A 16,060-nucleotide genomic window follows, 5' to 3' on the forward strand; every position below is an offset into this window, starting at 1 on the left:
ACAGGCATTTAAACGTATGTCAAAGAATTTTGGTGCATATGTAACATATCATAATGCATCTAACACTGGAACTGATGAGCTTTTATATATTTTTGAACCCTTGTTTTGCACCAGAACCCTCTAATATGGGATTAAACCCAATACGAAATTAAGATACGAGGGTAAGCCATTTATCTACTACCGAACAGCCTTAAACTACATTGTTATACCTAAAGATTGTATAACTAATAAGATGTTTTTGTCTTGTTTGTTTGTTGTTTGTTTTTCTCGCCCTTTTCTCTTTCCCCTACCCTGTTTGTTCACACATTTACTTTTACTACAATGATTATATTCGTATGATATGTTGATTACTTATAATGTTTTATTCATCACAATGCCAACCCGTATTTCTTGGTTTGCTATACTATATGGTTGTCTTTTGCCTAATACTACGGACAATTGATTGGCATTTGCGATGATACTTAAATGATTGGGTGTTGATTTATGATTTATGTTCTAGCCCTGATTTGAAAAAGGCCGCTTGGCCGAAACACGTGTTATCATAGAGGGGCTAATACTAACAACAAAATACATTTCTTACCTTATTGGGCGCAATTTCCTGGATTCCTTTGGGTTTTTGAACCATTGAAGCAGGGCTATGCCCACTCCGAGCCTCCTCAAGGCTGAGAAGCTGCCTTTGCCCCCCACCGGGGACTCAGGTATGTGTTTTTGTTCTCCCTTTCTTAACACCTCTTACCTTCTGCCTTCTTTGTCCACAGCGGGTGGCGTGGCAGCCTCCAGCCATGTAGCGGCTCGGAGTGGGGCCATCCCCGCTCCGAGCCTTCACACGGCTGGAGGCTGCCTTTGTCCCCCGCCGGGGAATCAGGCACGTCTATTTTTTATTTTTTTCCCCTCCCTCTCCCCCACCCTCCCAACTCCACTTACCTTCTTCTCTGTCATCTTTTGGGAGTGAACGCGCTGGGATCAATTCTGTTCCCAGCGCGTCCGCTCCCAATGGCTGCCATGGAAAGGGAAAACGGACTCCATTTTCCCTTTCCAGGCAGCCATTTTCTTTTTTGTATTTATTTTTTATTTTTTCGGGACAGAAAAAACTGCTTTTACTACCCCGGTCACGCAGATATTGTGGGCCGGGGTATGAATAGCAATATGCCCCTCATGGCGGGGACATTACTGAGTCAGGTAATGGCCCGGGGCATATTGCTTAAGTAGATCTGGGACTTTGTTACCAATAGTTTCAATCTCAGTGCAAACTTGTTTTGTTGATTTGCAGAGGTTAATGAGCAGCAAAGCGTGAAAATATTTGGAAACAGGCCATTCTCATGCTTTTCAGGATATTTGTGGCATAGATAACTGTTTCTTTCATTGGCACTGCATGTTTCTTACCACTAAACATGTCCACCATAACATGATACACTTTCTTGAATATTGTCTTTTTGAGTATGAATGCTCACTTTGGAAAGATGAATGTTCTCTCTATTCACATTACACATTCCCTTTTTATTTCCCAAAGGATATTAGCTCCTACTCCCTAGTACACCAAAATTAGGGTGATCTCTTATCTCGGTCTAAAGTGGCTGTTTGTTATTATCATTAGCCCAACTAAGCCCTACAGTGGCTTCATCTCGTGTTGATATATATAGTATGGTACCAATCATAGAAACTATGCATTCTCATGATAGTTTCAGTGTGCCTTCTTTGCCACTCCCTGATGGAAATGGTCGATAATATTGGTCACTTCCTTCACCCTGCTGCCATTGTGGATTGCATATCAATGCCTAGTAATGATGTACAGTGGTTTCTGCTTAGCGGATGCAGTTATATCCGCAAATGGTAGAGTGTGGGATAAGGTCAAGCTCCCCTTGTTGAGGCTGTGGGAGTTCTATCACTGTGCCACTAGCAGTTGAAAGAATATTTGAAAAGGAAATGTTGTAGATCTTTTCTGGCTCTCTTATGGCACTAGTGGGCAATGCCCATTTTCCCCGAACCCGTCCACCATCGCCTTTATTGTTTGTCCTGCTCTTATTCTTTGAACGTTCATGGCCTGTTTGAGGGAGCATGGCCAGCGGGCACATTTCTGACCAGGGCATACTGCATAGCTAGGTTTTTCCTGCATTGTGGTCCTCTGATTGCGTGGGTCTTGGTTGTTGAACAGAGTGCCTTGATTTGTGTTTTATGCTTGATAGGGAGATATCGCTTTACAGACTGTGTGATATTTTTCAAATCTGTTATGGTGAGAGCAAACTCTTACCCGGAACTCTTGGCATCTCCTTGATTTGGGCTATGGGCCGTGCCTTTGCACTGAGAAAGTTAGATCTATCTTCTACATTAAAGCTTGACTCCTGAATATTTTAAAATAGAACCTGAACTTAATCCTGTTTTGTCTTTCTTATTTTATTAGCACCAGCAAGGCTAGTTTAGTCATCAGGGCACTGTACAAGAGTCATAGATTCAAGTAGATATGTTAGACGAAAATGAAGCATGCAAAAGCCTAGTTTGGATTACTTTGGGATATAATGCTTCTCATTAGCATCCAGGGCGGGTGCAGCAGCCAATCAGGTTACTCAGAACGCAGGCTGAATCTCACGATCAAAGCCCACATTCGAGCAAGCTCCACACTGCTCGCTCTTGCTGAACATCTTCCCTCCCTCTCCCTGACACTTCCCATTTGCTCCCCTGTCTGCTCCCCTTCCTGGCTTTCTCTTTCCTGACACCACCAATCCTCTACTCACATGCCCCTGGGCTGCAATGGAAATTAAAGAGGGGCCCTGCTCTGAGTCCTGCCTTCCATTTTCATGGCTGTTGATGTTGGGTGAGTATGTGTTTGAAACAACATGTTGTGTGGCCCCCTGAACATTGTTGCAAACAAATACTTTGCTTTCAGCCCCCCAAAACCTAAACCTGGTATGCTAATAGCAATAATCACTGGATAACCAGGCTGGATTTCGTGGTAACGGTTCAGGAACCCTCATGAAAGGCTCTCACCAAGCTCAGATATATTAACTCGGGATCCGGAATGTTACCAACTAGTTTAGCCAGAGGAGGTGTTGATTATTGCTTAATTAGTCCCCAAGTAAGGTGCACTGACCAATGGGCTTGTTTGGAATGAGTTCTGTATCTTCAGTAACAACATTCTGAGCAGTCTAATGGCAACGGGCACCCACTCACCTCTCGTCTGACTCATTTCTTTAATAAACTAAATCTACATTTACCCTTTTCTCTTTCTGAGCTACTGTGAAAAGGTGGTAGTTTTAAAATGCATAGTTTGTTTCTTTAGTTAATACACAATCGCAGGTGAACGATTTTTCCTTAATGAAAAACTTGAACTTTGATGCTGCCTTTGCGAAATTCACACAGCAGATCCTGCAAGCTGCTTGTAGTGTGGTTCCTAAAAGAGTGATCCTCTTATACGCAAATCATGGTAGATAAACAATATCAAGGACCAGAACTGTTGTGCCTCAGGGAGCCCACTGACATTTCATGTAAATGGGAAAGAGAACAAAACAATGCTGGGAGATATAGGGCCCAATCCATGGAATCATTTGTGTGGAAAATTCTGGATTTGCACGTCATTCTGCGTGCGAAACCCTGTCCATCGATTCATGGAATCGAGTGCGTTGCACTTTTTCGTAACTTGCGTGGAGTTCGCGCAGAGGGTGGAGTAGGCGGCAGGAATGAAAATGGACTTGAAAAATTAGGAAGAACAAAGGAAAAAGTGGTTGTTACGAGTGACGGGCCACGTTATTGGGCCGACCGAGTGCAGTCCATACCATGCCCACAAATGCGCACGACAAAGCGTATTCATGGATGTGACTGCGCAACCACTCAACTGCGAAATGTCCACTCAAAGCCCTCGAACTTTCTGCCACCCGTAAGCAGGTGTACAGACTTGCGCAGAAGCTTCGCAACTTTGGAGGTGTTTGCATGTCAGATTGCGCAACCTTTGCAGGTATTATGCACACTTTTCCATAAATCAGGCCCATAATGTAGTCATCAGTATTAGGAACAGCAGATTTAGGCCATGCAGCATTTCCCCATTTTCCCACCTCTCTTTTTCTCTGTGCCGGTAGATTATCAATTCAGTATTGCAGTTTGTTGATTTTACAAAACAAAGTTTGCTTAATGTGCCAACCTGCAGTTACAACTGCTTTGAAAAATAGGGAGGGGAACATGGTTGGTAAAGAGGGTACATGAATAGGTGTTCAGAGTGACATTCATATCGTAAAACAATGTGTTGAGGCAGACTCTTAAAAAATAATAATGCTGGGAAACAGAGTTATCACTGTTTTTCCTGAACTGGCAAATTATAGGTTTTGTTGGATTTACCACTGGCAGAATTACTGTGCAGTAATTCTGCCGGTGGAAAGTCCTCCAAAAATTCACATTGAGTCGTGGGGACTCCAAAAATGGGGAATTACACCACCCTATATACTATTGAGAACCAGGGTATTTAAAAAAAAAAAAAAAACAAGAGGACAGGATCGAGACCCTTTGAACACAATAATCTAAGCAAAAAAAGATCCTTTCTCCTCTTAATTATTCCCTAGAATTCCTTAAGGATTAGTAGACAAACCGCCAAACAGTGGAAGCATACCAGAATTTTAAACTTGTGTGAATGTACTCATTGAAACGTCACAATTTAGATACAAAAATTCATCTTTTTATTACACATCAATTGTTCATGAAAAAAAATGATCATAAATATAATTCAGATAACCTTCTAAAATCTCAACAATTGCTCTGAGAAAAAGTGATAACAAAAATTCAAAAACTAAAAATGGAAGGAGAGAATGACACCACCCTACCGCCTTTTGAATCACATGTGCAACTCCACGTGACAAAATGGCCGTATGGAGTGATGTTTTCCTTTTTATAAAAAATCCATTTAGAAAGACTGCTCCGAGCCGGAATCAAACTGTCAGCCCCTGAGAGATTTGGGTTACGAGGTAAGTGTTTTTGGTGTGGTACAGTTTGAGTGTCTGCTTGTGTATGTGGAGGAGGAGGGAGAATGTTTGTGGTTTGTTGAAGGGAGGTGGAGTTGGTAAACATAAGTGTGTATGCATGTTTGTGTGTATGGGTGAGTGTGTCTGGGGTGGGGTTTGGGTGGGGCTGGGTGTTGCCAGGGGTTCGGCTTTGTGAGGGTGATGGGGGAGTAAACTGCCCCAGTAGCGTTCTATTTCTGCTTTTGAAGGCTGCAGACAAAACGGCCAAAATAAATCGGTCTTTTTGATGTGCTGCCTTTATAAAGCAGAAATATCACATAGAAACCCAAGTGGCAGTACCAGTAATCAAGTTTGGCAGTAATTCAGCGGATTTACTGCCCAATTACCACCAAACTCGTAATGAGGGACAAGGTAAGCAATGGTAACAGGAGGACAACCATAGCATTAGTGCGGGAGGGAGTGAAGATGGGGGCCCAAAAGTGCTGGAAACCATGAATTTAATGTAGGAAATAGACACAGGTGAAGACCAGGCAGCAGTAGTTTAATATGGGTGGCTGTCAGCGCTCAAGGTAGGGCAGTGCAGGGTGGATTGGTGGGCTGGAGGAGGCCCAAATTCTTTCCATGGTCTTCTTTCTATATACTTAGATGTGTTTACTCCGATCTGTGTTCTGTTTCATTCTCTCAGCTAAAAATCCAAAATTCAAGCTGATTTTTCCCAGCCTTTTTCTTCTCCGCCCCCAATTCTAATTTGCCTTTATATCATGAAATAGTTTGATCAGATTTGCTTCACATATTTAAACTTTTAAAACAAAGAAAAATGTCTTTATCACTATGTTGATGATTGTATTTTTTTGTGTTTCAGAAGTTTTCATATATTGGCAACTGAAGTATTGTTTTTTATTTAGATTTGCTTATTCACAATTGTGTACTGCTTTATATTTAGGACCAAATGTTTATTGAGATGTGAGTAACTAAGCAAAGCATATGAACACCTCTCTCCCAGGCATTCATGCACCTCTCTCCCAGGCATTCATGCACCTCTCTCCCAAGCATCCATGCATCTCTCTCCCAGGCATTCATGCACCTCTCTCCCAGGCATTCATGCATCGCTCTCCCAGGTATTCATGTACCTCTCTCCCAGGCATTCATGCATCTCTCTCCCAGGCATTCATGCACCTCTCTCCCAGGCATTCATGCATCGCTCTCCCAGGTATTCATGTACCTCTCTCCCAGGCATTCATGCATCTCTCTCCCAGGTTGCACCTCTCTCCCAGGCATTCATGCACCTCTCTCCCAGGTATTCATGCACCTCTCTCCCAGGCATTCATGCACTTCTCTCCCAGGCATTCATGCATCTGTCTCCCAGGTATTCATGCACCTCTCTTCCAGGCATTCATACACCTCTCTTCCAGGCATTCATGCACCTCTCTCCCAGGCATTCATGCACTTCTCTCCCAGGCATTCATGCACCTCTCTTCCAGGTATTCATGCACCTCTCTTCCAGGCATTCATGCATCTCTCTCCCAGGCATGCATGCACTTCTCTCCCAAGCATTCATGCACCTCTCTCCCAGGCATTCATGCACCTCTCTCCCAGGCATTCATGGACCTCTCTCCCAGGCATTCATGCATCGCTCTCCCAGGTATTCATGCACCTCTCTCCCAGGCATTCATGCACCTCTCTCCCAGGCATTCATGCACCTCTCTCCCAGGCATTCATGCACCTCTCTCCCAGGCATTCATGCACCTCTCTCCTAGGCATTCATGCACCTCTCTCCCAGGCATTCATGCATCTCTCTCCCAGGCATTCATGCATCTCTCTCCCAGGCATTCATGCACCTCTCTCCCAGGCATTCATGCACCTCTCTCCCAGGCATTCATGCATCTCCCTCCCAGGCATTCATGCATCTCCCTCCCAGGCATTCATGCACCTCTCTCCCAGGCATTCATGCACCTCTCTCCCAGGCATTCATGGATTTTTCACCCAGGCATTCATGCATGCAGAATGTCAGTAACAAATGACCTATTTATGTACATTTATAACTCACAGAGCCTTTTTATTTGAGTGATTGATTGAGTTCAACTACTTATATAGTGTGTGCTGCTGACGTTCGAACGGCTCGCTCAAATAATTAGGCCATATCCCTTACAATTGCCCTTCTTTAATCAATCTACGTAACACTTACCTAACTGGAGATGGTGATATTGAGTGAGACTGAAGAGCAAGACACAGAGCGGTATATACATCACGCTGGGAATGGTGACTAGGCATCCCAGCAATCAGCCTCCCCCTAGATGAGTAATTCCTTATGAACCTGTTTCAGGATGGCTGAAAAGACGTCTGTGCAACAGATCCTGCAAAAAATCGAAGTGGGAAGATGCGTGGCCATCGAGATCACAAACAATTCCAAATACACACTGCGGTATTCTGGGTAAGCACTAACATCAACTCTCTAAAAGTAATTATGTGCACTCTGTATGTATATATGTATAGATGTTTATGCCATCTATGGAATCATTGCCTAAATGTACTCGCCCTCATTTTTGTAAAACATATAAAGATTCAGGAACATGTTTAATTAATTCATGAGATATGATAAGCGTCTCTCATAGTGTGCTGTTGAGATGGTTTCTCAATGTTTACAACAAAGTAGGAACGTTTGTTCTAACATTTTGCCTAGAATAATTGCATCGGTATCTTTTCAGCCTCACTAAAGTCAGCCACAAATACTGCCTCAGAAAAGGAAACTATTAAACATTAAGAAAAGTGCTCTGACATGTCAAAAAGCAAGCACGTGATGCCAGTAGAAGGTGCCTCTGTTTCCCTGGTTTGATCAGTATTTCTCTTTTTGTGAAAAAGCCTGTTTGACAATATAGGAAGAGAAGATAAAGGGAAACGTTAGTGTCCCCCCAATAGATGTCCACTTCCTCCGGCCCCCACTGAATGAGTCAGCCTTTCTTCAGCCATCATACCCCCAAATCCTACAGTGCCGAGCCACTGTAGAACTAGGAAGATGGATACGTCCACTTGCTGTGTCTTGTTTACCATCTGTTTTATTGGTCATACTCAACATAAACCACCACATATTTCAACACTGTATGTGCCACAATGCGCAGTTTTGATTAGCTGAAATCCTTGGAAAAGCAACTTCAGACCTTCCCGAGACTGGAATGATGGAAATCGTTCTTCACAATGCACTGTGCTAGTCCTCTGAAAACCCTGGAATCACATTGCAAAATGTTTAAACTCACTTCCCCTCACGGGACCCGCTAAGGACGCCTGGCTTTACCAGGCTTCCTTATAGTGTCCAGCAAAGGGAACTCGTAATTGCGTCTCCCGCAATGAAGGGTGCTGGTCCCGTACCGGCACCCTTCATTACGGGAGCGCAAGCCTCGTAATGAGGCCCACTGACTCGGACTATCCCGGAAAACATATAGAATTGAACATCAATAACATTTTCAGGAGAATTAAATAGTTTCGGATCATGTAATGGGTAGATGGCCTTCTGTGCTGAGTTGGGCACAGTGCATTCTGGCACATGCACTGTTTCATGAGTAGTGGTATCTTCCCTTTCACTTCAGCTTACACGTTATTCAATTTCCATTCTTGAAGTCTTCTCAAAGTTACTGACAAGGAGCCAAGAAACTACAGTCAGTGCACTTTACCCATGCCACCTGCTCACACGCCCTCCCTTCAACACTCCATCAAACTTGTTCACTCTACAATGTGGCACAGAGCAGCAGGACTATATGGTGAAATACCCACATACCCAGACGATTTGGGATATCTGCAGAGAACACTTCGGAGATTTGGAGAAAATATTTGAAATATGTAGTATCATTTGAGGGAACATAAAGGAGAATTTCAAGGTACAGCTTCACCTCACTGATGAGGCCCAACAAGGCTGAAACATGTATATGGGGTTGCTGTTGGTACTCGTGTTCAGAAGGGAATTACCATAGCATTTCGGTGCTGGACTGCCCATGTGGGCGGGACAAAGACTGATATGCAAATGGATATTTCCCATCTGTGAAAGGTACAGTGAGCAAAAAGATATGGCTGCAAACTCTCATAGTGGGAAAATACATACCACAGAACAGGTTATCATGCCATGTTCTTTCTGGAGAGGGAGCCTGCTACCTTTTTGAAAAACATTTTCAAGGAACCTGGGGTTGGTCACCCTGCGTTACCTGGGGGAACCCAGGCGTGGACTCCCTGCTCACTGTGCTCAGAGAGGCACAGCTCCACCTCACTGAAGAGGCCCAACAATGCTGAAACACGTGTATAAGGTTGCTGTTGGTACTCTTGTTCAGAAGGGAATTGCCATAGTGAAGGGGCCCCTGAGGGACCCTCGAATGTGGAAACAAGGCACAATCACAACACACAAACTGATACGCCAGACACAAGGTTGTATGTCCAAAATCTAGGGTTTATTGCAAAAACAAATAGTCTCAGTTGGCCAAATGGTCCCACGCCCCGCAACGTGTGTCTAACAGACCTCATACATCAGTTACATATATACAAAATGAGCATCTCACAATCAGTAATGACACATTTGACACATTCAATGCCACCCCTAGTTCATTCCCTTTGAAGTGGAGGCGATGATTGACAATGGTGTCGAATATGACATTTTAGATCACCATATTTAGTAACAGTTTGCAATCTTGAATTTACAGACACTATTCTTTATTTGTGAGAACACAGTGCTTCTGTTTTCATGGACAAGCTGTGCGTAGGGGGACTGGTACATTCCAGGCCTTACTATCTCCTGGTTTCGATTCACGCTCTAGAAGTCAGCTTGCTCTCTGGGGACTCACAGCGCTCAGAAGGGGGTCATTAATTCAAACCCTTTAATATTAGCTTTGTGCGTTGCTATTATTTTAAGGAGATTCACTGGCATCTGTGTACTGATAAGAATGCCTTGCTCCCCACTTCCAAGGATATGTGAAGGAGGGAAACGGGCTTTTCTGTCTGGCCCCCGCGCAATGTTTCAACATGTCTTTAATAACCTTGGACCATTGAAGCGAAATAATATCTACAGCAAAGCAGTTTTACATGAGGCAAAAGTGGCGATGTTAAAGAGAAACATAGAGAAAATAAAAATGGCGATTGTGGTTACCTTAAAATGGCCGCACTCTAGTTAAACTAATAGCTACGTAATGATTAATGAGCATATATTCTTTATACTTTAAATGAGGCGGTTGGTCTTCGGCCAACCAATTATCCTGCATAAGCCTTCTGTTGGAGGATTGTCTACTTTTGTAGACTGACAAACCCTCCTCTTGGCCATATGCCAAAACGCCTCATCCATACATCGCATCTTCCTCCGACTAAATGTTTAGATCAGGCTCGGAATCTGATTCGCACTCTGACTCATATACGCCCTCAGATTCCTCCTTTTCATCATCGATTTTAATTGCCATGAATTCTTTAATTGTTTTGGATTCATTATCATTATTTTATTTATTTATTTATTTATATTTATATAGCGCGCAAGTAACCCACAGGTATTGAGGCGCTGTTACTTGCAAAAATCTTAGTTACAGGCATATAGTCATTCATAGGTACAGTATGAGTTCGACAAAGCATAGAGCTGACATTTTGGTTGGTACAGTATGTCATTAAAGTACAGTTTATGCATTAGGAATATATGGGATGTATTCGACTAGTGCACCGCATCTTATGTGAATAAGATTGTTTTCAAGGTTTTGCGGAAGGTGCTGAGGGAGGACTCGCCTCTGATTGTGGGAGGTAGGGCGTTCCAGTGCGTGGGTGCGAGATATGGGAAGCTGGATCCACCCGCTCTGACTTTTTTTACTAATGGCACAGAGAGCATGTTAGTATATGGTGATCTGGTTGGCCTCGTAGAAGAGACGGGGTGGATCCTCTGGGAGAGGTAGTCAGGGGCAGTGAGGTGAATGCACTTGTGGGTCAGTGTCAGTGTCTTGAAGATGATTCGTTCTTTTATATGGGTATTTGGTCTAATAATGTGTTTTCGTTCTACCATTTGAACACATTCCCCACTAATTTCTGTGCCTACTATGGGGAGACAATGTATGCAACAACAACACGTCATAAATATTCCTAAAATTGCTACTAAGATTGCAAAAAGCCTCCATCCCCAGGATCGTAACACTTCCCAGAATCAGGAGTTTATATTCAACTCCCAACCACTCTCAGGAGGGTGGAGGTCAGAGCTTAATACATGCAATTTTCTTATTGCTTCGAAAATCGTGGGGGAGGAGTCACTTACAAATACGCAACACGCTGATCCCACGATTTTGCAAACACTGCTGCGATCAACTAAGATTATATCAAGGGCCATTCTGTTTTGCAGTGACATCAATCTAATTCCTTTTCCTCAAGCGTCATATTATATAATATGTTGGTGGTTCCATTTATTGTTTCTTCCAATATTCTAGACAGTCATCTTATGTAATAGGAGTTTATCTCCTGGCCCCAAAATGGTATGAATGATTTTGCTATGTCCCCTACAATCAACCCATCTTCAATATTCCGGCGAGGTCATGACCTGGTCAATTTGGTTATGTCTGATGTTTTAAAAGAAACACCCCTGGAAACAGAAAGCCTAAATAACACGTGCCTCCCCAGTTCCTAGGTAACCAAGGATATTCTTTTTCTCCACATATATTGGTTCCACTTCTTTATCAAGGAATGCTATGCTCCTGCATCTGGGAAATGTTCCTACCTGGAAAGAACCCTTCTTCTTTAAACAGAATGGGACAGAATGAGGGTTATAATTCACTGTATATGAAGGGGGTTCTGCATCCTTATTCCCCTCTGGGTTCATGTGGAACGTGATCACAGAAGATTTATAAGGTACAGACAATCTATCCTGTGGCATTATTGCTGGTATAATTAATCGTCTTTTATGGAATATGGAGCAACCCACCGGTTTCATAATCACTTCCTCGAATTCATTCATGTTTGTTTTGTCTAATTGACCAGTTTCACTTTCGTTCCATTTCCCATAATATAAGGCACTCAGAGAAGCATAACATGCAGAAGTTAATGGCAGGGACTGTATATACCATCCTATTCCCTGACCACCATGCTGCGGCAGGTGGGCATAGACCCAACACTTGTTCTTTCTTAGTATTGAGTGTGTCATGTTCATTATCAATAGTAATGTGTTGTTTCCATATCCTTCCCTTTGTCTCTCCTCCATTGGGGACAAGGTATAGGAAATCACATGGACTGGGCTTTCCGTTGTGGAAATGTTTACAGTCGGCAACAGTACTTCAAGGGGGTGCATTTCTTCTAGGTACCATAATACTGATATGGTCAATATTGGGGCTAATATACTCATTATACACATTATTATCGTTAAACCCAACATACAATTCTTTCGACCATGTCCCTTTTTCACCTTTCTATGTACTGCGTTTAATTCGCTATCAGCATTGGTGCAGAAGGAGACGTTGGCTTGCTCTGGCATCTTCCCTCGTCGTTCTGCTCTCGCCGTGTTCGTGAATATCTTCTGCCGATGCGCTTGTTGAGATGTCAGAGAGTTCGATAAATGTCTACAGTTCTTCCATGCCAGTTCTCGTTCAGCCTGGATTGCTTATCTGGTTAGTAAGATTCCCGTGCATTTGCACATTGCTCTAGAGTTTCAGAGCAGCTGCCTTTGTACCATGTGCGCCCCGCTTGTCCGCTCAGGTTCCGGACACATGGATTTAGCACCAAGGAGTTGCGTTTGTTGAGCTGTCTAGCTTGCACAACTCGCACGCCACTCTCCTCTAGGCCTCCGGTTCCTACTTCATCCGAGAAAAGGAAACATAGGCAATAAAATCACAAAAAGCTGAAGATGTGATCACTCCTTTTTTCTGCTCCGCAGGTTATACCGATGTGCTCCCGTGTGGTCGACAAATAGTGCGGGTGCACTTCCGGTCTCAAGCTTGGAGTCAGCCAGGGGCACAATGGCAGATGATGATGAGTGCCCGGGCGATGATGCAGGCTGCGGCGCAACAGAAGGTGGTGGGCGCCACAGAGGTATATGCTAGATCTCGGCCAGCAGTGATGCAGAAGAATCTGCTGGACAACGTTGGGGGGCCCTTTGCCCTTCGGCTCTTATGGCAATCTCATCAGGCTTTATTTCAGGATCAGGTAATTTTTGTGGCAAAGAACTGGCAAACGCATTTTTAGTTCCTGGAGCCGCTGCTGTCTCTTTCTGGTCTTTGTCCCGATCAGTCAAAGTGTCAAATGGCGGTGGGACTTTCTTGGCATGCGTGGCTTGAATCCACGCTTTCCGCCCATCCACGCATATTGCTGTCTGCGTGGTCAAAAGGATTTGGTAGGGCCCACGCCACCTGGGTGCCAGCGATGTTTTCCGCTCATAGTTTCTAATCAGCACCCAGGTTCGTGTCTCCAATGCATGTCCTGGACCAGTGTACCTCACCGATAATGCCTCCTGCACCTGCTGATGAATCAAACGCAGTTTTTTTACTAACGAATTACAATAAATGCTGTGTACAGGGTATTCTACCTCTCTCATTCTTTTCAGCTGGGGTGCACACCACACATTCGCCGGTCTTCCCATTATGATTTTGTATGGGGAGATACCAGTTCTGGCTTGCACTGATGTTCGCATACACAGTAACGCTATTGGCAATGCATCTACCCAGCTTAGCTTGCTGACTGCACAAATCTTACTTATTTTGGATTTCAGGATGCCGTTATGCCATTCAATAAGTCTGGCACTCATGGGATGCCTGGAGCAATGGAATCATTTATCGATTTGGAGACCTGCACAAATTTGAAATATCACTGCAGCTACAAAATGCGGACCATTGTCCGACCATATGACACGGGGCAGACCAAAGCGAGAGAAATACTCTCGTAGTATTACTTTCGCCATGCTCATGGCTGTGCAGTCTTTCAGTGGATACGCTTCCACCCATTTGCTGAATGCACATATGATCACCAGAACATACTTCAGGTTTTGGCATCTCTCCATTTCTATGAAGTCAAAGTGAATCACTTCAAATGGCATAGAGGGAGGTCTGAAACTTCCTGTTGGAGTCACTGTTCCCTTCCCCACATTGTGCTGTAGGCACGTTATGCAGTTCTGTACTAGACTTTCGGCATTCTTTTTTATGAGAGGATTTTCCCAGACTGTGGCTAAATGTTGGACTATTTTCTTCGCACAGATGTGGGTGGGACTGTGAGCCATTGTTGCCATCGCATTTACATAAGCATTCGGCAACATCCAATTCCTGCTCTTCTTGTCCACCCAACAACCCTCCAAGTCTAGTTCTGCAGAGCCCTTGGCCCATCCCTGTATTTCATCGGCGGTAGCTTCCGCTTGCATCTCTCTAACAGTTATAATTCCATTTTCTATCATACAGGGTACTTCCTTCGATTCTACTGTTAACATCTTTGTATTCAAATCAGTGTCAGTTCGCTTTGCAATTCTGTCTGCAAATGCGTTTCCTTCTCCCACTTTGAATGTCACCTTTTTATGCGCCTCGCATTTCACTATCGCCAAGTGCTTTGGACACGTAAGTGCAGACAGTAATCGTACAATCAAAGGGCCATGTTGAATTCTAGCCCCATGTGATGTTAGGAACCCTCTCTCGGCCTACAGTCGGCCGAAGTTATGAACCACGCCAAAGGCGTACTGGCTATCAGTGTAGATAGTTATGCTCAAGTTCTCTGAAATTTCACAAGCCCTTGTTAAGGCAATTATCTCTGCTGCTTGGGCAGAGTTGTAAGGGATTCTTTTACTCTCCACAATGCTTTTTAACATGGTGATAGCGTATGCGGCAATTGAAGTGCCGTCAGGTAATTTAAAGCAAGAACCATCACAAAACAGTTCTCCATCTGGTTCTTTTAGTGGCGTAACGTGTAGATCAATTCTCCCTTTTGTTTCTTCCTCAGTAACCATTAAGCAATCATGGGTAGGTGATTCAGTCTCATCAATGTTTTCCCTGTGCATTGGCATTAATTCTGCTGGATTCAAAGCGCTACACCTCATGATTTGGATGTGGGGGGTGAACTATACAATTTCATATCTAGTCAATCTAGCAGAAGTGAGGTGTTGCGTCTGCATTCTATTAAGTAGAACATCTACGGCATGTGGCACCATTAGAATTAAAGTGTGCCCCAATACCATCCCTTCTGTTTGATTCACATATGCAGCAGCCACTGCAACAGCTCGCAAACATCGTGGTAGTGCATGCGCTACAGGTTCCAGCGCGGAAGAAAAATAACCGCACAGCCTATTTCTTCCACCTTGTTCCTGTGTTAAGACAGACAACGCACATCCTTTGCTCTCATGCACAAACAGCCTAAAAACCTTTTCATAATTCGGTGTGCCCAAAACTGGAGCAGAACTCAAAATGGTTTTTAGCGAGTCAAATGCTTTCTGACATTCTTCATTCCACTGCAAAGGCATCACGGCATCTTTTTTGTCAATTCCACCATTGGTTTTACAATTAAGGCGAAGTTCACAATCCACTGACGGCAATATGAAGCCATGCCAATTATAGCTCTTACTTCCTTCTGCGTCTTTGGAATAGGTATACCAGAAATGCTCTCTATTCTCTCTGGCATTAATCTTGTCCCTTCCTTTGAAAGTAAGTAACCTAAATAAGCCACTTCTTTCTGACAATCCTGCAATTTCTTTAAAATCGCTTTGTGGCCATGCATAGCTAGATGGGTCAATAATAAGACAGTACCTTTTTTACAAATTTCTTCTGTGTCAGCAGCGATTAACAAAGCACCAATGTATTGCAACAACACACAGTCTGCCGGTAATTCTAACATGTCTAGCTGTTCTTTCAATGCTCTACTTTATATGCTTGGACTTTCAGTATAGCCTTGTGGAATGCATGTGAATGTGAATGATCATCCTCCTAAAGTGAAAGCAAATAAATACCTGCTTTCTCTGTGTACTGGAATGCTAAAGAAAGCGTTCTTCAAATCGATAACACTAAAGTATTCTGCCGATGCAGGGATCATTGTCAATATCGTAGTGACATCTGGCACTAACGGAAATTGGGGATCTACTACTTTGTTTAGTGCATGGAGATCAATTATGAAACGGTACGGTACCTCATTACCCCCTTTCTTATACACTGGAAGGATGGGGCTGC

The 16,060-nt window shown here is 43.6% G+C and overlaps 1 protein-coding gene across 4 annotated transcripts in view; it reads left to right on the forward strand.

Annotated features, from left to right (window-relative positions):
* Nucleotides 1-16,060, forward strand: part of LOC138569769 (uncharacterized) — a 161,591-nt gene that overhangs the window by 98,622 nt on the left and 46,909 nt on the right. For 2 of the 4 annotated variants that reach the window (XM_069648051.1, XM_069648050.1), the window contains one exon: nucleotides 7,264-7,371. In XM_069648051.1, the coding sequence (XP_069504152.1) occupies nucleotides 7,265-7,371 (107 nt within the window). In that variant the 5' untranslated portion in view covers nucleotide 7,264. Of the gene's footprint in view, nucleotides 1-114; nucleotides 162-526; nucleotides 699-7,263; nucleotides 7,372-16,060 lie in introns of those variants that run through there. The other 2 variants (XM_069648054.1, XM_069648052.1) reach the window with 2 other exon arrangements.

Source organism: Ambystoma mexicanum, chromosome 2q (genome assembly GCF_040938575.1).
Source record: "Ambystoma mexicanum isolate Mex_15411 chromosome 2q, UKY_AmexF1_1, whole genome shotgun sequence".
Taxonomy (NCBI): Eukaryota; Metazoa; Chordata; class Amphibia; order Caudata; family Ambystomatidae; genus Ambystoma; species Ambystoma mexicanum.